Here is a 23,558-nt window from a genome sequence, read left to right as displayed (position 1 = left end):
AAATGCTTAGCAGAGTCTCTACAGTTTTCCTTCAAAATTCTTTGCAATCCATACACAGTTGTCAGCAACATATATTCTTTTGGTTCACATAAGATTAATCTTCCAGGCCTAATGATAACAATATTAATGGCCTTAGTCCAATTATGATTTTTAGCCTGAATCTCCATCTGATTCTCCTGTGCAGCCTACCTTTTGCAGCCATCTTACACCAGAGAAAAGTAAATTGCATTAATTTGCAAATCACCATACCATTATATGTTCAGTTTGCACAAGGGTCAGGCTACATGAATGTATGATGAAAGCAGTAAGTAAAAAACTGACAGGAATATTTTGTACAAAAGGGAAAAAAGAGAAAAATAATTGCTTCAGTCTGTTTTATATGTTGTGTGTATTTCTTTAGCAGGACAGTGATAGCTTCCCTGTATACTTGTTTTTCTAACATTTTTTTCTCAGTACAAAACCAAAATGTTTAATCAAAAATCTTTTTTTCCCCTAGGGAAGACATGTGAAGTCTTTCTGCCTGAAATCCATTATACCCTCCTTAGATGAAGTGCTGCTAAGTTCAATGTATGACTAATTGTTAAATGTCTACAGTTAAAACAGTTGCATATAAATAAAATTTTGCTTAATAAATATTGTGATGTATGAGCTAGCGACTCAAGACTGTAGCAATCTTTTAACTGAAAAACAAATTCGAACCCACTGTAATATCCATCTGTTTAAATAAAATGTTATGCACGTTGTATCTTACCTAATCTTTGATAGCCAGCTATGGCCCTGGTTTTACAGAGATTTAAGGAAATAATCAACTATAAGCATACAAATAATTCCTATTTGTATATTTAAACTCAAGCACATTCTTAAGCCTTTTCAAGATTGGTCCCTATAGATGCTGCATATTAGCTAAGCCTGAGTCAACCAGATATCAATATGCATGCAATATAGTATTTTCCAAAGAAAATGTTCCATTGCTTCTTCCAGTTGCTTTTGATATTTATCATGTACATTAAATGATTTTTCTCAATATGCAGTAATCTTCTGCCTTTGGTATTTCTTACTCGTTTGCATCTAGAGTCATGTTAACAGGGCACCCTTTATCAGGAAAGATGTGTGTTTTTCCTAAATTGTACACATTAGCTTTAATGATAGCTGCAAATTATAATATAGATAAGGACTGATATATCTCTGAGTGATAAGCAGAATTCTAGGTGTTCTTGGTTTCGCTTGCTGTGCCTGGCACCTCAAAGTATGAACTTCTGTAGCCACATCCGCTGTCAGAAAGCTGGGTCTGAGAGCTAAGTGTCTCTTACAAAATTTGCAGACGGCAGCAAGTTGGGAGCAGTTGCAAGCGCTTCAGAAGATACAGGCCAGAACTGAAAATGGCCTCAAAAAATTGGAGAGGCAGGATGAGATCAACAACATGAAACTCAACAAAAGCAAGCGCCAAGCACCACCCTTAGGCAGAGAGCAAATGTGTAAATAAAAATCCCAGACGGGGTGTACGTGAGGAGGCACCACCTGACAGGACCTTCGAGCTGGAGAGAGCCCTCCAGATAGTACGCGGCCTTCCCGAGGGCTTTTGATTTGTTTGGTTTAGCAAAGGGAAGCTCGAGGTGGCGGAAGTTAGGAAGAGGATAAACACCACCACCAGCAGCAACAGCAGCTTCCAGTAGTGCCTGCTGCGAAGGGCCCAGAAATGAATTATTTCGCCCTTAGGGAAGGAGAGTGAGGATCACCACAGTCCGGAGCGCGGCCTCAGGTTAGGGAAAGCTCCCCGTCGGGGGCACCGCCGGGCCGGGGGGCGGGACGGCGGCCGCTCTCGTCGCGGCGGAGGGGAGGGAAGAGGAGGAGGAGGAGGGAGGCGGTGGCACCGCGCTCCGCCCGCCCCTCGGCGCCGCTTGGCGGGAAGGGAAGGGCTTTGGCGGGGGCGGGGAAGCGGCGCCGGGCGCGGAGCGGGCAGCGGCGGCAGCGGCGGCAGCGCGGTCCCGCGCCCCGAGGAGCGGCGGCAGCGCGGCCCCGAGCCCCTTCCCGTGCCGCCATGCCGGCCGAGGGGGAGCTGCCGGGCGCCGCCGCCGCCAGCGCGGAGCTCGGCGAGCCGCAGTACCTGCGGCAGGTCCGGCACATCCTGCAGCACGGGCACCGGAAGGAGGATCGCACCGGCACCGGCACCATCTCCGTCTTCGGCATGCAGGCGCGCTACTGCCTCAGAGGTCGGCACCGCCGGGCCGGGCCGGGCCCCCCGCCCGCGACACGGGCTCCCGCCGCCCGCCGGCGCCGCCAACCACTCGCGGCCCTGGGGGCGGCAACCGCCATCTTCCCTGCCGGGCGGGCGCGGCGCTGCCCGCGGCGGGTTTCCCGCGCCATCCCTTCAGCTTCGTCGCCCCCTTCCCGCTTTCCACCCTGTGACAGCTTAGAAATCCCCCCCCCCCACACACACACACACCCCGAGGCCTTTTTCCTTTTTTTTTCCCCTTTTTTTTTTATTCCTGCCATTTTCGGGGCTGGGCGACTCGCGTGTCCGGGCCTGGCCTGGCCCCTTCGCCGTTACCCTTGGGGTGACATTTCCAGGCTCTTCCTGCCATGCCTGTCCAGAGGGCACAGTAGCAAAGGTATTTGTAAAACGGCCTTGGATAGACTTTCATCTGAAGCCTCCAGTTTCCAAGTTCCCCACGCGTATGCCTACAGCTACACGGCGCACCGCACTGTCCTCGTGGCGGGGTAGTACAGTATCCTCATTTGTAATTCAGCTGCCTCCATCTGTCACTGTACTTGGCTCCAGGAAAAGGAAGTTGGGTCCTTGCCTTGCTTAATCTGAATGAGAGCACAGCCCGTCTTTTCTCGACTTCTTTCTTCATGTCCCAACTGCTGAGTGCCAGATCACAGCGTTCTCCGCTGTGTAGAGTAAAACGTAGCTCGGTTCACGCTAGCGAAATATCACTAATCGTCTCTGACGCTTGTGCACTGTTTTTCAGATCAGTTTCCACTGCTGACAACAAAGAGAGTGTTCTGGAAGGGAGTGCTGGAGGAGCTGCTGTGGTTTATCAAGGTTCAATATTTGGATGTCTCTTAGCCATGCCTGAGATACATGTATGCCCAAGATTAATATCTAAAGAGTGGGTTAGCATGGAATGGGTTTCAAAACTTGAGACAGCTGCAGATGCCTCTGTTCATACAGCAAAACAGAAGAAGGCACAACAACCTAAAATCATTAAGGCATGCGGAAGCCCATTAGCTTCAAGGCATTCCATCCACTCTGTTGAAGACTCTCATGTTGTTACAAATCAGGATGATTCTTATTCTGCTTTTTTTTTTTTTAAGGGAACTACTCTGAAATAGTAAGGATTTTTACTGTTTTAACTATATCCCATAGATACGAAGCCTAATAAAGTCTCTTTTATTAATGTTTGAATATCAAATAATAATATGAAGTAGATTGTAGGAAATTTAATTGTCTGCTTTTTAATATTGAGATAGCTTGTATTGATTTGAACCACAACTGGCAGTGAGGAGCCACAGATGCAGCAGGACTGATGTAAACAGTAGGCTTTTTAGTGGCAAAAAATTTCATACCTCATAGCTGTAGTTAGAGTAGTAAAATTCAAATATATGTGTCCCTTGATATGCTGTGACAAGTACTGGTATGGGTAGTATGGGAAGGGTATAGCTAAACATTTGCTAGATAGCAAGGCTCAAATGCACATATTTTTTTAAGTATCTGTTTTTTAAAGATAAAGGGGTAGGTGTTCCCCAAGACTGAACACTTTTCATGTTGGATTTCTGAGTCTGCTGATTTGGACTTGGAGCAGAACTAAATGAAATTTCTCTGGCTTATTTTTCATTTTATCAAAAGGATTTTTTAAAAACATTCACTTAAAACTTATTACAGGTGGCTTGGGAAAGATAATATCTAGGCCGTAAGTTTTTTGTTTTTCTACTTTTATTCATCTGAAAAATAAAATCTTGTTCTCTCTAGATGTGTGTACAAAGTGATACACCACAGTTGACCTTGAGACCGTACTGTTGTTGAGTGCACAAGGTTAGAAGAACCTTGAGTTAAATAACAGGAGCATGGCACTTCAAATCTTAGCCTAATCTTAGCTCGTGATAAGTTGTATTCTGTCCACGTGCAAGAACAAGCAGACTGTTCATCCTTTATGTTATAAGTGGAGAAATACCTTAGCTACTAAAGTGTAATTCATCTATTTCAAACAATGTCCTCTGTCTTGTGATTAGGAAGTAGACTTCTTACTCTATTTTGTAGGGTTCTACAAATGCCAAAGAACTCTCTGCAAAGGGTGTGAAGATTTGGGATGCCAATGGGTCACGTGAGTTCCTGGACAAGCAGGGTTTCTGCAACAGAGAAGAGGGGGATTTGGGACCTGTTTATGGTTTCCAGTGGAGGCACTTTGGGGCAGAATACAAAGATATGCATACAGGTGAGGACATAAAGATAGCACCTTTGATGCTTAGTCAGATGACTGTAACCCTCTCTTTCAGAGGTCCGAGGGTGGGATGTCCAATTGTTGAAGGTACTGTTCACAGTATGAACTGAAAGCCAGAATAAATTATCTGTTTGAGAGGCTGAATTTCATTTTTTTTTTTAAACTGAGCCTAATTATCCTGGAAGATTTGGCTTTGTATATTGTAGCTTTGCATTTGTAGGACAGCTGAATCATAAGCCATGCATTATTTTACTTTAATCTAGAGCTGGTATGGTCACTGATAGATGGAAAGACGTGTCTGTATTGCCTTCCAGAACCATGAGCTTGCTCAGTTTTGATAGTAGTGGAACCCAGACCGCAATCTCTGAATACCAACTCAGGATCCTGATTCCATGATGCAATTGTGCTAGCAGGAACTGATGTTAGTGCACTACATTCATTGGGAATTGTGGAAGAGAAAGGTATTCCACTCTGCAATTGGAACAAAGTAGGATGTATCCATAGCAGATGATGCTGTGGACAGTAGCTGTAATAAATTAGGCTGTGATGCAGAATCTGTTGGTACCATTTTCAGTTGAACTAGCCCACTAGGTTTACTCTCGGATGTCTTGGCGACTCTTTTGTAAATCACTGAGGGAGAGGATGTATAAAAATTTTAGAGGACTGTCATTAAAAAAAAAAAAGTCTAGAAAAGATTGTTCCTGTCTGATTGGTGTGATTTTTAAGTCAGGTGGATTGATAGCATGGTTAATCGTATTTTTTCCTCTTGTTCTTTGTCAATATGGTCTCAAATTTGACAGTAGTTACGGATGTTGGACTTTATACCAGCATGTTAACAGCTACCAGAATATAGTTTTATGCTAACACAAATGGAGAACTGACAGGTCTAAAAAATTTTAGCATTCCTGAATTTAAAACAGTCTGAGGCATAACATAGCTTGGCAAAAATGAACCAAGATAAATTACCTTAAGTCGCATTAGTAATGGATAGGTAATTAGCTTCAGGGGCTAACGTAACCATCTGAAAAGGCTTTCTGGCACAATGCTACTGGCAGAAGAAATCCCTGAGATGGTAATTATATATCACCACCTTATTTGCCAGCTTGGGTCTCTCCCTGTAACCATAATTTGCTTTTGCTTTGCAACAAGAGTTACTAGTGAAAATTGTTTTACCAAGCATGCTGATTCACTGGCATGAGTCAGAATAATGAATAACAAGTAATGACTCTTTTACTCTCAAATTTATTCTACCTGTTCTGGTAATTCCAGTGAATTTTTGATATAATTAATATTGGGCCTAAAAATCAGCCTATGGGGATCATTGTGGGAAATGTAATATGCTGTGCCAAATGTGATTAAAGTTCCCTTCTGGCATTGAACTCCGCAGGAACTTAGTTTTCATAAATGACCTTGTGAATGCTATATGGATGTGTATATTCATCTGTCGGAAACTTTCTCCTGTTGAGCATAAAAGATTTGTGGCACCCCATGTTACTGGCACCCCATAATTTTTTTTTTTTTTTAATGAAGCAGCACTGTAGCATATAAATATCTTGTTGCCCATTCCAGCACAACTTTTGTCCTGTTTGGATAGTAAGTCCTTATGAGTGATGAAGTGATGTCCTTGTTCCAGTTAGTTTTTTGTATTTCAAGCTTTGTTTCCTGGGATGCAATTTTTACTCAGATTTCTTATTTGGTCTTAAAAGATCTCTAGTTGTTGAGGCTGGGAAGAAGGTGTCCTAGATGGGAACAGTCCCATTTCAGTGAGTGCTAAGAGTACTCAAAGCCCACCGAAGAGACGGGGATATACTGTAAATACCATCATTACCATTTTGCAAACCTAAGAGCACCCTAAGGAAGAGCAGCAAAGAATAGCTCACATTTGGAGAGTGTCAACTGATAAATTTATCACATTCAAAATTATGATAAAATTTTCAGAGGATGTCATTTGGGTATCACATTTCAGTGAGTAAACGGCTGGGCTTTAAAAAAGAAATTAATGACTTGAATCTGTCTGACTCAGATCTTACTTGGTATCTTTCTTCAGATTACTCCAACCAAGGAGTTGATCAGTTACAAAAAGTGATTGAAATGATCCGAAACAATCCAGATGACAGAAGAATCATTATGTGTGCTTGGAATCCAAAAGGTATTGAACAGCACACTTCAAGTGAATGTGGTTGCATGTTGTCTTGCTGTATGCTGGACTATGTGATTTCTAAATCCATTGTCAGTAGTCAGTTCCATGTTGGTGGCTCTGCTTATTCTTTAGAAAACTACCAGGACTGTAGCTCTTTGCCTGCAGTAAAAATGGCCATGGGCTATAAGCTTGATTCTCCCTTCTGTTTAATTCTTGTGTTCAGACCTCAAAGTTTTTGGACTATTGCTTCAAAGTTTTTCTTTCTAGGTTAAAGTGAGGAATGTATGTGCCTACCACTGTCTTTGACATGCAATCTCTGTTGAAAGACAGTAGATTCAGCTTCCATTCACCTTCTTATTTTAGAAAGGTTAAAAAAAAAAACAACAAAAAGCATACAAAACAGTGCACATCTGTTTTTAACCATATATGAAATTACGAACTTACAAAAAAACTTGTAACTAGAGAACAAAAATGTTATTTGTGTTGTAATCATTTTCCGTGATTAACATAAGCTGTCTAAATATCTGTTCAGTCTATAGGCTACCTCTAGTCGAGAGCTAGTGCCAGAAAATGTTTGACTTCAGCAGCATTAGTAGAACTGTGCACAAACAAGATGCCCCAGCATTTTCCAGTAATGTCTCTAAAAGGAGATGCCACATGCTATTACAGCTATTGTAAGGTTAAACATTCTCAAATATCAGCAGCTGGTTAAAGGGTTACCTACCTAGCTGTGAAGGCACTTGTAGATAAACACTCAGATCTTTTGTTTTCTGGTTTTGGGTTTTTTTTAACTGACCATTAGTTAGTTTTATATCTCATGAAGCAGTAAAGGTATATTACAGTAGGAAGAGATTAAGATGAAACAGTCAGAAATGCTTTAGGGTACATGCTTAATTTTACTCTTAACATCTTCCTTTAGGGAAATGAACTGGTTCACCTAGCTGAGTAAAACTAAGCTGTGCAGCATTATGGCATAAATCTGTTTTGTTCAGTATCTGCTTATGGCTCTTCTGGTTCTACAGCTCAGGAGACAGCTTGTCACGACCCAGTCTTAATTGCTGAGGCATCAGGTGCTTTTAAAAAGTAGAGAAAAAGCAACAGAAAGATAGTGCAGTTTGATTTTGGTGTCTGCTGTATCTCATATAATGCTTATCCACTTTTATGTTTATGACACACTAATGCTCTTTTGTTTTTTTTATTTCTCTTTCTTCCTGTATTACGATTCTTCAGATATTTCTCTGATGGCTTTGCCTCCTTGCCATGCTCTTTGTCAGTTCTATGTTCTAAATGGTGAATTGTCCTGCCAACTCTATCAGAGGTCTGGAGATATGGGACTGGGAGTGCCCTTCAATATTGCCAGCTATTCTCTGCTCACGTACATGATAGCCCATGTCACAGGGCTGAAGGTAGGTGGGCTATTTAATCATTTTACTTAATCTTGTCTGAACAATGAGGGACTAAAAAACAGACTCTCATATCATGCATAGGAAGAACTGTAATCAACATAGTGTTCAACATATTTACTGAAATACATGCAAGAAGGGGCCCCATGAATTTAGCATGAGTTGTTTCCTGTCTATATTGGCAGTTGGGATCAGCAATGTAAGAATTCTTAAATTCAGGGCAAACAGGCAGGAGATCCACCAGATCTTTTTAACTGAGCATGTCAAAACTGACCTATTTCACTAGTTTACTTCTCAAAAGTCTGAACTGAGCACTTGTCATTATGGTGATAGTAACATACAAGTTAATAAAAATTCCGTAGCATGTGTTTTTTACTGGAAGTGAACATTAGCTCAGTGGTTGCTTTCAAGATTGTAATTTGGATATTCTGCCCACCTAACTTTCTGCTGTAATTTCAGTTGGGTATTTTTTTCATTTCCTATTGTAAATGGTTATGTGGAGTGGCAGTATGTGCTCAGACAGCTGCTGCCCTGTCTCTAGAGAGCTATATTTTATAATTTGGCAGAGTAATTTACATGCAGTGCAATCTTATACAAGTGAAAAACCCTTTTCTTCAGAGCATTTAAAAATTATATTAGCAAGGCCGTTTGGGCCTGATCCTGCTGCTGTTAGCAGCAACATGAAGAACTTGGATAAAATTGAAAAGTGGGGAAGAATCAAACTTCAGAGCAAGCACAGATATAGTTACAAAACTTAGGCCAAGGGATCAAAGAAAATGAAGTTTAACGTTGTGTCTATAATGTAGCTGTTCCCCTGCCCCCAGCCATTTCCTCTCACAGCTTTGGTGGTTCCCCCTCCCCCCTCCCATGGAGAGATCCACAGATCTTTTGCTTTTAAGATCCAGCATCCATGAGAAATGCTATCTGATATAGAGCTCTGAATTAGTATGGTTTGTGTAAAATCACGAATTAGGTATTTCATATATATTTATATTGGGTAGTGATAATTTTTACACTGTTTTGTGTGTTTTTTGCACTAAATGACATTAGCTGAGAAGAAATGCAGCCTCTGAAGACACTTAGACCACTCAAGGTAGATGTCTAAAGTAAATTCAAGGAATATTCTCCTAACCCCTTCTGTACTGTAGCAGTCCAATCTTTGAGTGTCAGGTGTACATCATTTTAGCATGGTATATCCAAGGGCTGGTATACCCTTTGGTCAGAGATGTACTTACAGCTGATAAAACTTATCTAAGCTGGCTTTAAATTTTTCAGGGGTTGCTCAGTAGCAGAACTTGCAAGCTTGCAAAACCCATTTGGATGCTAGATAAATGCCTTGGGGTCTAACCTGTGACTGAGAGTTGCACGGCTACAAACTATGTTGTTTATTAGTGGTCAAGGTAGTTAGTTTAAGCCAGCTTTGGCAAGTCCTACTTAATAGATGTGGAGTGGAAAAGTTGTACTCGCCATTGCCACATCTGTTTCCATCTGTGTTAGCTCCTTAGTAGTGCTCCATTCAGTCACAGTCACTATTATCCTACCAGGATTTCAAAGGTACTTACTTCTGTAAGTTAGAAAATTTAATATATTATCCATTAATTATGCCTTAGTCTAGGAAGAGAGAGTGCTTGGAAGCTTGCAAGGATGTCTTGATGAGCCAAGTCAATACAGAAGTTGCAGTTCTGCAATAGATGCTAAGAATCTATACTCTAAGCATTGTAATGTTTTGCTTTCTTGAAAACTGACTATTTGAAGACCACATGTATTCTCCTTTCTCTTCAGCCTGGAGAGTTCATACACACATTAGGAGATGCTCACATATATCTGAATCATGTGGAACCTCTGAAAGTGCAAGTACGTACTTTCTCTATATGCTTGTATCCTTTTATCTTCCACTGTGCTCATTCAATACGCAGTTATCTTTTGCAGCCAGACTTCATACTCTAAGTATTATTTTGCAAATATTAGTTCATTTGTCTTCTCATTTCTCCCTTAATGATCGTAGTACTTGAAGTGGGTAATGTATTAGCTTTTAACCTATGTCTAACCCTGGTTACAAACAGAAATGTAGTAGAAATGTAACAGAAATGTAACAGAAATGTAATATGATTGAATTATATATTGAATTAGAGACAGATTGCTACTGTTCTAGGTCTAAGTCAGAGATCCAGAATCTGTACCCTTTTACTTCATCATTACAAAACCTTAGAAAACCATTCTGCATAATACAGGTAAAAGAAAATACCTTTGGGGTGTATTAGTAAAGGATAGCCTCAATTGACAATAGTTAATCAGAACTACTATTTGACTAAATATGGCTATATTTTCTTCAGGAAGTAATTTGATGCAGTAGAAGCAAATCAGAATTCTATTTGACTAGACTTAGGTTGGACTGAATATCCTCACCATGCATATGGTTCAAAACCACCCAAAGTACCAGTCATTGGTTTGGGCCCTAACATCCCCATTAGGAACTGCAGCACATTTGGTGCATATCTGAGTCACATCTGGGTCAGAGTTTCCAATTTAGTTTCCTCTGGAAGGAATCTGATTTGCAACCACCAGAATTGCTCTGCAAAACTGAAACTGCTTGCAGTGTGTTTGGATGATCACGGAATCAGCTTCAAAATTGTGCTCCTGCTCTCAGTCAGAACCCTGAAGTATGTTCCACCTAGCTCTGTTATACTTTTTTTTTCCTTTGAGTATAAGTCTTCCTGGGGAGGAAGGAGAATCTACGTAGTGTAATCCGAATTGAGGTTAATGAGATCCAACTGTAGTTGTGAAATTACAGAAGGAGCACACCCTTAATCTCAGCCTCTGAATATTAGCTTTGTACAGTAAACCTGGGACATGTTTTTATTTCAGCTTCAGAGGGAACCGAGACCTTTCCCCAAACTCAGAATTCTTCGTAAAATTGAAGACATCAGTGACTTTAAGGCAGAAGACTTTCAGATTGAAGATTATAATCCCCATCCACCTATTAAAATGCAGATGGCTGTTTAATACTATAAAACAGCTTCTATTAACATGGAAATCTAGCTAAGCTATCTAGCTTTCTCAGTACTTCAAGTTACGCTTTTCTTCTTTAATAGAAAACCTTATCTAATTTATATGGAGAAGGTCCTGTTCTAGAAAGCAACTACTTCAAAAGAAACAAATTTTATTATTGAAAAAGTAGATACTGATAGAGCGATGTTGCCTTCTGTATCAAGCTGTCATACAGAACTGGTTTCTACGCATGGAAAGTGGTGCTGTTTTTTCCATCCTTAACAAAGCAGGGCAGACTTTAGTTTCTGTGTGTTGGAAGGTGAGTTTGGATTATTTATTCCTGTTTTGTAGGCAGTACATATACTATGCAGATGCTAACATAGTTTTAAGTTGTTAGTGAGATAATCTCCTACACCTTGCATCAGTTACCAGTGGCTGCTTCAGTTACCACCATAGTGAAATGCAAACTTCGTGTGTGTAGTACTTGTTTACATGCTTTATTTTGTACTGAAAATTAGAAAGTTTATGTATAATAGAGGACTCTTTCAAGGTTGAAAAGCTCTTTAAAATGCATATAATGTTTAATAAAGCTTTTTTTAAAAAAGTCTTTTGAAAGGGATGATGCATATTTAATTTTAGTACGATGTTTGTTTATAGCTAGTAATAAATTAAGAGTTGGAAAGCAAAGGTAAATTCTGTTTTACTTTAGGACATTGGAAAGTGAGATTTAGCAAGGAAAAACAAATGCAAACTTACCGTGGTCTTGGTAGGTGAACCAAGCAGGAAGACAAAAGGTCTTAATGGAACTGTGTCTGAAACAGAGTCTCCTCATAAGATCTATGTATCAGCATTTTTCATTCCCTAACCCTACATGAATGATGAATTTGATACAAATCAAACAGAGCTGTAGTTAAACCTAGGTTACAGGTAGCATTAGCAACAATCTGTCTGCCTTGCAGCAAACCATCTGTATGTATATGAATGATAAATAAGCCACATCACTCATCATTCAAGTCCAGATCCCATAAACATACAAACTAGTTTTACATCCTGGAGCAGTAAAAGTTTAGCAGTAGAAGCGCTTGTAGGATTTGAGCCTATGGATTAAATCTTAGCAGAATTCAGCTTTTGTCTCTTCTTGTCCTTGCAACTTTTCCAGTAACTTCAGTCCATACAAAATTCTTCTTCAGAAATTCAGTTGTGGATAGGTTACAGTTAATATTCAGACATGACATATTCAGTATATATTTTAACACACAGAGGAATGTATGGTAATTTTTATTCAAAATAGCTGTTGATAAATTTTTAGAGTCAGTAGATAATGGTAAATATGGCAAAATTGTTTGATTTGAGTGAATTCTAAGAATTTAATAAACAGTGGGATTTGATTCAGTTCATTCAGGGGCCTGAGTATAAGAGGATTGTTGCATTTTTCTAAACTGATCATAACTTTCAGAAACATATTTTGCATCAAAGTTATTTGCAAATCCTTCACTATACAGAAGCACTCATCTTCAGATGAAACTTTTTGTAGCACCACCTTGTGTGATTCTGCATGCTCTAAAAGTAAGTTTGAAGAGTTTACCTTTCAACTAAAATCTTGTGAGGTTAAGTAAGTCAATGCTGCTGTGCCTTTTGGATTGAAAGGTGCTTCTGCCAGACTTCTCCCTCTGGAAACTGATAGTTTCTTGCAGAATGTTTTTTCATTTCAGTGGAATAGCCAGTACCCTTTACAGATCAGAATGTTTTTTTGACATTGGGTAGAAAGTGAAAATATATTTTGCAACTGGGTAACAATTTTCTTTCGTTGCTCAGGATTGAAGTATGAATTTGTATCCTCCTTTGAGCCTATGGAAAAGGCCAGTGGGAGTCATCTTCTCCGTCTTACCCTATCCTTATTGTCTGGTTAGAGTTATAGGCATAACAGATGTTGAGGGCACACTCTTAATACCTTTATGTTTGCTATGTAAGTGAGCAACATAAACTATTAGACAGACCTGGAGACATTCCTAGGACTAAATTCTGACTAGGTTATGCTCCTTTCATTCAGTTTTACACTTTGCATTTAGAAGGTATAATTAATAAGCCTACCACTTTGTTCAGTGTAATAATGCATCCACCATCCCTTTTTTCAGTGTTAGTGTACTGAAGAGCATGTGAAACATTTGCTTTATATTTTAAGATTTTCAAAATCTTTCATTGTTTGTGATGGAGATACTTTCCTTTGTGTGTACGGTTAAGACAGCATACCTGAGGCGGCATGTAGGAAGCATTCTTGATTACGGTAGGATATTTGAAGTGTTTATGAAGGTGATCTACAAATTCACACATCCTGGGAAAAAAAAATGGAGCTCAAGTATGTCACAACTAAAGGATGCTCTTCAGGCACCAGTCTAATCCCTGCTACCCAGGCAACAGTTTCCTATACCTCCTTACATAGAGCAATCAACCTTTACTGTAGAACTAATGTCTTTCTGCCCTTGGATACTACCGAAAACGTACTCATGAAATTAATCCTAGAAGACAAATTTTATTCTGAATTCTAACCAGTAGGACTTTTAAAGCTTAAATTGTTGTTCCAACATTTAGTCCAGCACAAGAAAATTGCAGAAAGAGGCTATCGTTACCTTCTCTAAGTACATCAAACGTAAATAAGCTACTGCTTATTAGACAGGTTCTCCTCAGTACCTGCTCAGTTCATCTTCCTTTAACAGAGATGATGAGACTGTACATGCTGTTTCCGCTGAGATAATACCAGAACCTTGCTTGATACCTGAAAGATCAAACCTACATCTTTTTTCTGAGGCTGCATTAAATGGATGCTCAGGAGCCAACGTGTAATTAAGTAACAAACTCATGTCTTGTTTTCTTTCAAATACTGAGCTCACAGACAGTAGCAAATGTTCTTGTTACTAGACCTGAAAACCAGGTCGTATGTTCCTTACAGTAAGAATTTACCCCATCTCTAGTAGTCTATCCCATCTCTAGTAGTCTATCTTTTTAGGTCATCTAGTTCTGATATTCCAGGTGCCATCTGTATTAATGATATTTCCCAGCTTTAGGTTGACAGCAACCTTATTATCATGTGTGCATTTCTGTAAGTTAAAGATTGTTTTGCATATTTACAGACCTTTAAGGTACAAGAAAACAGATTAGGTTGCAAATTCACCTAACAATTGTTCCTGCATTTAGCAAGTTAAGTTCCTTTTATTGGAAACCACTTTATGTAACACTTCAGATAAGCTGGAGTCTGCAGGGCATTTTAGCAAGTGTAGATAGAGAGGACAAGAAACAAAGTGGTGGTCTCAAGGTTTGGCTAATGAGAATTAGCAGTCTCAAAGAAATTAACCAGCACAGGAATATTTACCACCAAAGAGAAAGAAGTTAGAAGGGGAATCATTTACTTCTTTTCATAAAATAAGAGAGTTAGTCCAATTATAAGGAAAATTAAAAAAAAAAAAAACCCTTTTTAAGTATTGCCCTTATGCAATGTGACAAATGGTCCAGTCTCAAATTAGTCTATGGGCATACAGAGCATACTTAATCATGGTAAGCAATAGAGTAATATATATAGCTCTGGAGGGGCTGCTGCTTTTCAGTATATGAATTAACTAAACATAATTGTTCCCCTGTATCAGCACAATTTACTACTGACAGCAGTGGTAGAAATGAAGTTTGTAACTTAACAAGTCCAAGACAGTTTATTATTTATTTATCTCTCTGCTTGAGAGATCGGAAAGATTTAAAAGAGTAGAAGCAGTTTATTATACAGCAGACATTAATGTGAGCAAAGTTGGAAGTCCACATATTTAACATCTATAGGTATGAGACTTCTATGTTTTCAAACAAAAAAATCTGAATATGCAGGATGTGAAAAGATCGTTCACTGATGGCAAAGATGACTAGTAGGACTGCAGGCTGACTGTATTCAGAGCAACATTTTAAACAAAACATGTTAGGGACATTGTTAGATCCTTATGGGTATAAGGAACGCATAAGCCAATTGAAAGAAGGGGGTGTTCTTGGACTTACTGCCTGATGACTAAGTTGTCCCAGCATTTTCTTGTCCCTCGTGCTTCCCAGATGATGACTGGAGGAGCTTTACAGGTAACAGTAAAGTCTCAGTTCCTTACTAGCTCTGCATATCTATAATGTTTTGCCCTGCTGGCTGCTGCACTTATTCTGCCTCACAATTTGGCCTTGTGGAGTTTCTCCTCATCTGTCATTCCTCCTCCAAATGCATGCTTCTACCACTTTTTTCCCTCCTTCCTAAAGGAAATTCAATCAGCTAGCAAAGATAAATTTCTTATCACTTTGCTTAGATACTAACTCCATGTTCTACTTTCTTAGACAAACTTTTATAACCCACATTATTTTTATGTGTTACAGTATGTTGCAAAATTGGCCTTACTTCAATGTCACTGAGAATATGAGTCATCATCATAATAGATGAGGGGTCAGAAGAGAAGGAACTGTTTCTGAATTTTGAGACAAGCACTTGATCTGCCATCCAAATCTATAGCCTGTTTGTTAATATGGCTTGCTGAGTTTGCCACTCTAGTGACTGGGAGCTGTGAAATGTCTGGGGAGAGAACACAGCCCAGTTCTCAAGTAGCTTTTTCAAAAACACTGCTGACTGTTCACTTTTACCTGCTTGAACTTTAATGCACACTTCTAACTTCCTTTTGTAGCCCACTGGGATAACAAGGCAAATGCATGCTGGATGCACCATGTAGCAACGTCAGAAAAAAAGATGACCATCACCATAGTCAATTGCTATGGTAGTATTCTGTATAACTAACCTGCTTTCACGACTGCCAGATACTGAGATATAATCAAATATTTTCAAGTGGTGGACTAATTCACAAGGCCAATTCCCCCAGCATGAGGGCAAACAGGAATTGAAAACAGAGCAATGCCTGTACTTAATTAAGTTAAGAACACGGGGGAAATGACTAAATGATTAAGATCAATGATGTCTCCATTGTTTCATGGCATTTTAACAATGCTCCTGACAAACAGTCACAGCAACTCTTCCCCCCCCCGCCACGTTCACTTTAGAGAAAGACAGTGCCCAGTGCTGAGAGATCAAAGGTGTTCTGGTGCAGCCCTATAGCACAACACCAAACAAAGGGAATTACAGCAGTGTATGCAAACTTTTGCCCAGAAATGAAAAGCATGAAGAAACTAATCAGACTAGTTGGGGGGGGGGGGGGGGGGAGAGAGATTTTCTCACTCCTGCAGCGTTTTGTAGAGCCTTACTCTGGAACTTTTTGGCCATCAGCAACACAAGTTTTCATTCACGCTTGCTGGTCTGCAGCTGTCAATTTGGAGATAAGTCAGGGACTTAGCTTGTAGGAGCTGTTTAAATATCACTCTGTTTTGGCACTGTAAGGGAAAAATAAAAAGTTAAGACCTGAAGTCTCTAGAATTAACATACTACAAGAGCTGCCAGCAACTAACATCAAAACATTTGTACAGTGTCCCTCCTGTGTTTCTCAATAAATCCAAATTATTTTAATTATTTACATGAAATATTGCACGAGAATTTGTATGAAGAGAAGTTCAAGGATGCTGCCAATATTAAAAAAATAGAAGAATTAGCCTACGCTTGTAAAGTTAAACTACTAAGAGGGTTATGTCTGACCTAAGTGTGGATGAACAGAGGCACACTGAAAAAATCACTCTGTGCCTAACAGCCCAGTCTTCCTGGAGTGAGTTTAGAAATTACTACCCCTTAACTGGATGTTGACCCACATAAGTGAAAGTGAAGCAAAAATACCAAGGGAAAGTGGTTCTTCCAGTCTACGAACAAAGTTAGTGAGCTTAACCTGAGCAAACATGGCTCACTTTTGTGGTAGAAGTGTTACGTGAAGCTGATGTGGCAGCTATCTGGGACCAGAAACTTGCTGCACCATGCAAACTTTCAGAGCATTTTGCCTCATAATCTTTTTTGGAGTGAGGCTCCTTTACGAGCCAACTCAACCCCTTCTGGTTACCTAACTAACTGCAGCAGCCTCTGTATTCACAGGCAGGGAGGGACTTCAGGTGGCACAGGGGACTGGACTGTCTTGACCGCAGCTAAGCATGCTCACTCAAGCACTGTCCCTTTGGGGTGTCCGTGTGAATGAACAGCTATTCCTATTTGGAGGCAGCTGAAGTGTATATAGCAGTGAGTCTGCTGCCATTTTCTATCATTCCTTCTCCTGGAGACCAGCACAGCCAGATGAGGGATAGCCTTGTAGACAAGACGCTTGGATAAGAGTCAGGATTGCATTTCTAGCTGTGCTGCAGATTTTCTGCTTGGATCTCGGGTACGTTGTTCAATCAGTTCAGGCCTCACATGAATTTCCCATGTCTGAAGTAAAGATAACACCACTCACGTTATTCACAGAGGAGTTCTGCAGATAAATACATTAGATGCCTCTGTGGTTCTTAGAGATTAGAGTGAAAAGAAGAAAAAGGTTTTACAAACCCTAAAGTAAAGCCTACATTCAGGAATTGGCCTTTATAAAGCAGGGCTATTCTAATGGGTAATTGAAACCCATCTGAATAGATGCTCACTGTACAACGCCCCCTCCTCCAGACTGAGTGTACTATCTACTGGCAGACAACAGCTGAAAGCAAGAAGTGCTATGAAATATGTAGATAGCAGGGCTTGGCGTGAGAAACTGGCAGCAGACAAACTATGCTAATGCAGTATTTCTCTCCAGTTGCTCCAGAGAACCGAGAGTTTGTTAATTCACATTGCTTGGCTTTGTAGATTTAGTGTCAAGACTTGGCAGGAAGATGGGTGCAATAAAAAACAACCTACTTTAGGTTGTAGACTGGTATTCTAAAAGGTACCGTTCTGTTTGTTGACACCTCACTATTGATGATGTATCCAGGAAGTAGTTTTGGAAATAGGTCTTTGGACTCATTAAAAGTATTTAATGGGAAAAGTATTTAAATACAGCTGATGGCAGTGACTTGCTACTAATGCTAGTAGGGAGTTTTGTTGGCAGAAAGGAAAGGTTACTTAAAACCTTTAAAATAGCTGTATATGTAACATCCAAAAATGGAGCAGAACAACTTCCCTCTGAAAAGATCCTACAAGGGCCCCAAGTGCACTAGCAAGTCTCACTCCCACCAGTCCCACCTGGAACCACACGCTCCCCCACGGGCCTTCAGTCCCTGCCCGAGCTATGCCGTAGGTGCAACCTGGTGTTGCAGCCATGCCTGTGCCTAGCCACGGGCCCATGGATGACTTCTTGGCCTGACCTTGCCTTGCCTCATTACTGCGGACCTGCCTGCTGATCACTGGACTGTGTCTGACCCCGGTAACCATCACTGGGCCTCATCCTGACCCTGACTCACTGGCTGGTGCTCCCAGCTTGACCTTACACCTGTCTCTCCACCACAGAGGTGGTGGATCCATACCCTGTCCTGCCCTGGCTCTGGGTCCCCCACAGCAACTAAAACCCTCCACGTCTGAGCACAGCTCTGTAAGGTGTGAGAATGCACCTCGCTGGAGGGGAGGCTGCTCTCAGGGCCCTCAGGGCACTGACAGGCCTTACCGGCCCCAACCAACCCGGGAGCTGGCTGTGCCCAGCAGCCCCCTTTCAGTTTGGCCCAGGGCCTGCAGTCCTGCCTGGAGCTATGTCCCAGGCATGCCTGTCTCCAGCTGTGCTGCAGCTGTGCCTGGCCATGGTCTTCCCTGTGTTGATCCAGACCCTGACCAGTGCCACCAGGTGCTGCCCATGCCTGAGGGAAGGGCAGGCATGGTGGGTTGGGAGCCAGCGTGAGGTCACAGGGCCCGTCTGTTGAAGCCCTCTGCGCTGCTAGGCCTCCCCTGAGCAAAAGCAGGCAGAGAAGCCAAATGGGGGATGTGACAGCTGGTGGAAAAATCTCAACCCCTGCATCTGTTTTGAGCAGTGAGCATGAGTCGAACCTATGGGTTGTGCTGGCCAGGTTAGATTTCTTTGGGGTCTTCAAGAGACTTGAGTCTGCCCAGGTGACACCAGCTGAAGACGGAGTCTGTAGTTTTTCCAAAAGTGCTGGATATTGAGGACACCCTAGGACTGGGCCCCTAATAATGACTGAGCTGAGACCTAAACAGAAAGAACCTGAAATAACTTCCTATTTCCAAGGTTTGAGTTGTTTATTTGTGAATATTTCTCAGAGAAATACTGTACAGATCCCTGTCAGAAATAGGAGGATAAACTACAACTTGCTAACAGAATAATCTTCAGAGATTGTAATCCTTACAGTTGAGTTAGTGTAGCACAAATAGTGGTGATACGGGAATAGGAGCCAGGAACCTTTTCATTCTAATAAACACTCTGTCATGTAGTCGCAGGGAGGTAATATCTACACACGCAGAGCAGTACTGAGCAAAACACATCGACTCCAGAGCCACAGAGCGCACTCGGAGCTGTGCTAGTTACCCTCGGGCTAAAGGGGATATCATGGATCAGGAGCCCTGCAGCTCTGCACAGACCATATTTGTCCAGACTTGTGCTGCACCGAGCTTCCAGGTGACTTTTACGTTGTCTCACGTAGCGACAGCACGTTCCATTGAGCAGCATGGACTTACTCTCTGTAAGAGAGTTCCTTCTCTAGTTGTTATATGGACAATCATGACCACAGATGCATTTGTTCATATTGCTCACTGCTCAGAGAATACAAAATGTTAGCAGTTACTCTCCTAATAAAAATAATTAAAAAACCCAGCAGGTATTTGCAGGTGGTTCACAGAAATTGTGTATGGGAAGAAAAGAATCAGGGGGAGAAGTTGAAGGCAGGGACCCTTGTTAGGGAACAGCTGAAACAGATATCAAGTAATTTTAATTTGTAGTATTTAATTCCCTAGTGAGAGATGCAAGGGAGTTTTGGCACCAGCTCTCAAAAGTTATGTAGTAGTCACATTAAATAAACAGTAATTAGGAAAAAGCCAAAAACACTTAAACACATGTTCACATGTTCTGCTGTTGCCACACTAATTCCTAGCAGTGCTAAGGCCTGCAAGGAAATAGTAAACATTCAAGACTTGCTTCTGGTTTTTAATTCCCAATAGAGTTACTCAGTAACATGAAGGATGGAATAACAATTGATTCAGCATAACGTTTGCTATTCATTTTATAGAAAATGTTACGCACTCTATAAAATTGTTATTGATATTCTTCTGCTTTTTCTGCTGCACAAACACGTAAAGAATTATAGAGCAAGGTGTGTGGAGCACCAAAGAAATGCACATGCTGTACGTGTGGGGCTTTAACAGTGCTGCTAAGTACATCACATTGTGAGTGCAATCTCTGAACCGATATACTTCCAACTTCATTGAAATATTAAGTTATGCATTTTAGAACAAGTCCATGCACATTTTAAACTAAATGTTGGCTGCCTTCCTCATGCAGGCATGACAGTCCTTGTTTTAGCAACAAACTGTTCCTTTAAACTTAAGGGAATACAGGTGCAGAATGTGTGTCAAGGTCCTGTAACAAATATATTCAATGAGACTCTAAATAACTAGTTCAACCTGAACTCTGAGTATGTCAAGGAACAGTATAAACAATATATTACAGTTTTCTAGACTAGAGTCACTACGTCATTATTGAAATAAAAAAAAATAAGCCTTCCAACCTTTGCAATGATTGCATGTCCCAAAATATCATCTGGAGAAGTTGGCTCCTCAATCCATAAGGGTTTAAATTGAGGTAGTTCAGTGACCAACTCTACTGCTTTCTTTATTTCCCCTTGCTGGTTTGCATCCAGCATCTGGGGGTAAGGAAAATAAAAATCAAATGCACTTCAGGATTCTATTGACTTTTTTGGTCAGACTCTAATAAAAGGAACTGAAAAATTGACATGAACTGATGAAAATCCAGGAAATTAAAAGCTGGGCTTCACATTCTGTCTGAATCATACGCTTTTGGCTATGTTTATGCTAGGAGCTTGCAATGACTATAGCAATACCCAAGCTAGGTTTGAACAAGACAGATCAGGAGCTGTTAGCAAGGACAGAAGGGTCTTCTGAGGGAACTAAATGTCTTGTCAGCATATACTGGAGTAAAACACCCTAAACATGGACATGGCTGTCTGAAATTTTCAGCAGAAAACCTTTTTGACAGAAAACGTAATATTTAAGTAAGACATGTTTCACAAGCAGCAGTTCGCTCCAAAAGAAGGCCAATTCCCCCCTCCCCCAACCCTTCAAAAAATGGAACATGTGAAAATTATTAATTTTGGTCTGGAAATGACACCATGGTTCCTTTTCAGGTTCTTAGGTCCCTGCCATCCTGTGTTCACAGAGTTCCTGATTAGGCATTTCATGATATATGGCACCCATGGAAGTCCCATGCTGCACTGCAGTATCCAGAGCAGATGGACAACCGTGGCATGTCACGGAAAACATGAGGCAAAGGATCCAGCATATAGCAGTTAATGAAGTCAAGCAGACATTTCTAAATCTAAATGCATGACTTGCATTGAATTATTTCTTTTCATTCAAATGGTTTTAGTTAGAAATTTTTGTTTTCTAGCTTACCTTTGGCCAAACACTGGAGAAAAAGTATTAACGAGCTCTCCTCTGGAAGCCTTCCTGGATACAAAAGGCACTCTAAATCTTTTAGAAGGCAATGCTTCAAGCAGGGTTCCCCTCCAGAGTTGAATGGAAGTTCTGGCACATAAAATATAGGATGAAATTCTGAGTCATAGATACACTTGATCATGTATAGCGCTCTTTGCCGGTGTACGTCAGCATTTGTTGGCATCATTATTCAGGATTTCAGGAAGGAAAGGAACTCTTTGCCAATAAGTGTACATAATGGGAGATCTTTCGTCTCAGAGTTTTAAATATAAAATGACTTCATACAGTAACAGAAAGTGATATTCATCATTATTTTGTCAGGGCCAATCATTTTTTGTATAAATCTGCATCTATGAATATCATCCTGCAGATCTGCACCCACCTTTACTTTGAACCTAGATGCACATTTGGAACAAGATATAGATCATTTCTGAAAGATTAATGCATCAGTAGACAGGAATGCATAAACTAGATTTTACAATTTCAGCATCACTATCTTATAGAAAGATTTTTTTTAAATTACTTCTCTTCCCTTACAAGCAGGCTTCATCCTACTGTGAAAATAACAGACAAAATGTTTTTTTCATAAATCAATGGAAACATAGTTATTTTCATTTGCCATCAGCCCCCAGCTTTGCCATACCATTACTCTTTCCCTGCAATGCAGTTTTATGCAGCAGTAGAAGGGGGGGATGTGTCCAAGAGGTATACAGAAGCAAAGACATGACTGTCCATATCATAAACATGAAATAGTTAGCCAAAATATAGTCTATCTGTTCATCAAAGCATAAAACACAGAAGAGTAACATTCAGGACAAGTATTTACTGTACCTTGTCCAGCCCTCTTTCAAAGCCTCTGTGCATGACCACAAGTAAAATTACACCTATTATAAATCTCCAAATAACTTTACTACAATTAATCTATAATAATATTAATTTATACATTTTCAAAATCAGAATAAACTTTCAGTTTCTTCCTAGGAAGTAGCAGAAACTCATCAGGAAAATGAGATCAGACATATGAATAACATCCAGCTGAAAAAAGGGAACGAAACTCCTCAACCTAGCTAAACCGTAATGTATGATAACTTTTTCTAATCCAACTATGAACATTCCACGACTCTGCAGTGCTACTTCTAGATTCACTAAGGGATACATTTCCTGGAATATAAACCCCAATTGCATTAGCTAAATCTGGCACCCATAAACTGTCAAAAGCTTTCACAGTATTTCACAAAAAGACAAGTCCATTGCACAGGCAACTCTCTCTGGCAGAAAGAATGCTGCTCTGAAAATGAAACTGAGGGCATTTCTCCTGCTGTTGACAGTTGCAAAGTATCCCTCAAAGCCCAGGCAACCAGATGTTCCAGAAGAAACCAACCATTATCAAACTTCTGAGATTCATGTTACCTGCAAAGGACACATCCTTATTCCTCAGAGATGGAGTTACTGCAGGTTACGGTCACTGGGCTTCTGGACATAGCCATTCAGGCACAGATTTAATGTGTTTTTATTAATGCTCTTAAGGATCACTCTTTTGGTTAATCCATATCAGTTTCCTGAGTATTGCTATGTGCATAAGCTCCTTGTTTAAATTGACCCAGCTACAACCATGCAAGCTCTTTGTTCGACACAACATACCCACATAAATATACTTCTGTTACCTTAATTACCTTACCTTGTTCTCAGTACTCACATACCTTGGGTGTACCTACCCTTGATGATAGACAAGACTGTAGCACTCTGCCTTACTGGGAGAATTATGGCATTGGGCCTGCTTTCAACCCCCAAAATGTATCTGCAAAGTTAGATTTTCACTCAGTCTAGCAAAAACTTCTAAGTGTTTAGAAGCAAGCACTGAGCATTGATCACTGTCTGTTAACATTTCCCCACTGCGCAAACCATTTAAAAACCTTGGTATTTGAGAGATCAAACATTCAAACTTGTTTTAACAGTTGGTCTGAGTAGCACAGCCCGGCACAGGATGTTGTGTAAGCAGGATATCCATGCTTTAACAT

The 23,558-nt window shown here is 40.5% G+C and overlaps 2 protein-coding genes across 2 annotated transcripts; one reads left to right on the top strand and one right to left on the bottom strand.

The window, feature by feature from the left end:
* Nucleotides 1–1,880: 1,880 nt before the first annotated feature.
* On the top strand, nucleotides 1,881–11,580 carry TYMS (thymidylate synthetase). The gene is made up of 7 exons (XM_026122829.2): nucleotides 1,881–2,210; nucleotides 2,973–3,046; nucleotides 4,262–4,436; nucleotides 6,490–6,591; nucleotides 7,813–7,988; nucleotides 9,768–9,839; nucleotides 10,851–11,580. The coding sequence occupies exons 1-7, from the start codon at nucleotides 2,039–2,041 to the stop codon at nucleotides 10,986–10,988; spliced, it is 909 nt and encodes a 302-aa protein (XP_025978614.1). The 5' UTR covers nucleotides 1,881–2,038; the 3' UTR covers nucleotides 10,989–11,580.
* A 1,010-nt stretch (nucleotides 11,581–12,590) lies between these two features.
* Nucleotides 12,591–23,558, bottom strand: ENOSF1 (enolase superfamily member 1). The gene is given in 10 exon segments (XM_026122800.2): nucleotides 12,591–12,701; nucleotides 13,224–13,305; nucleotides 15,776–15,842; nucleotides 15,845–15,892; nucleotides 16,262–16,361; nucleotides 19,932–19,973; nucleotides 20,595–20,735; nucleotides 21,854–21,935; nucleotides 22,372–22,424; nucleotides 23,484–23,558. Coding segments are annotated over 10 exon segments (801 nt in total).

This window comes from Dromaius novaehollandiae, chromosome 2 (assembly GCF_036370855.1).
Source record: "Dromaius novaehollandiae isolate bDroNov1 chromosome 2, bDroNov1.hap1, whole genome shotgun sequence".
Lineage (NCBI taxonomy): Eukaryota > Metazoa > Chordata > Aves > Casuariiformes > Dromaiidae > Dromaius > Dromaius novaehollandiae.
Note: the sequence above shows the minus strand (reverse complement) of the source record. Positions and strands in the feature narration are given on the sequence as shown.

Excerpts from the sequence above, each read along its gene's own strand:
- TYMS (XM_026122829.2), top strand. The coding sequence starts at position 2,039 with ATGCCGGCCGAGGGGGAGCTGCCGGGCGCCGCCGCCGCCAGCGCGGAG. Across the intron at positions 2,211-2,972 it reads GGCGCGCTACTGCCTCAGAG|ATCAGTTTCCACTGCTGACA; the intron begins GTCGGCACCGCC and ends ACTGTTTTTCAG. Across the intron at positions 4,437-6,489 it reads ATACAAAGATATGCATACAG|ATTACTCCAACCAAGGAGTT; the intron begins GTGAGGACATAA and ends ATCTTTCTTCAG.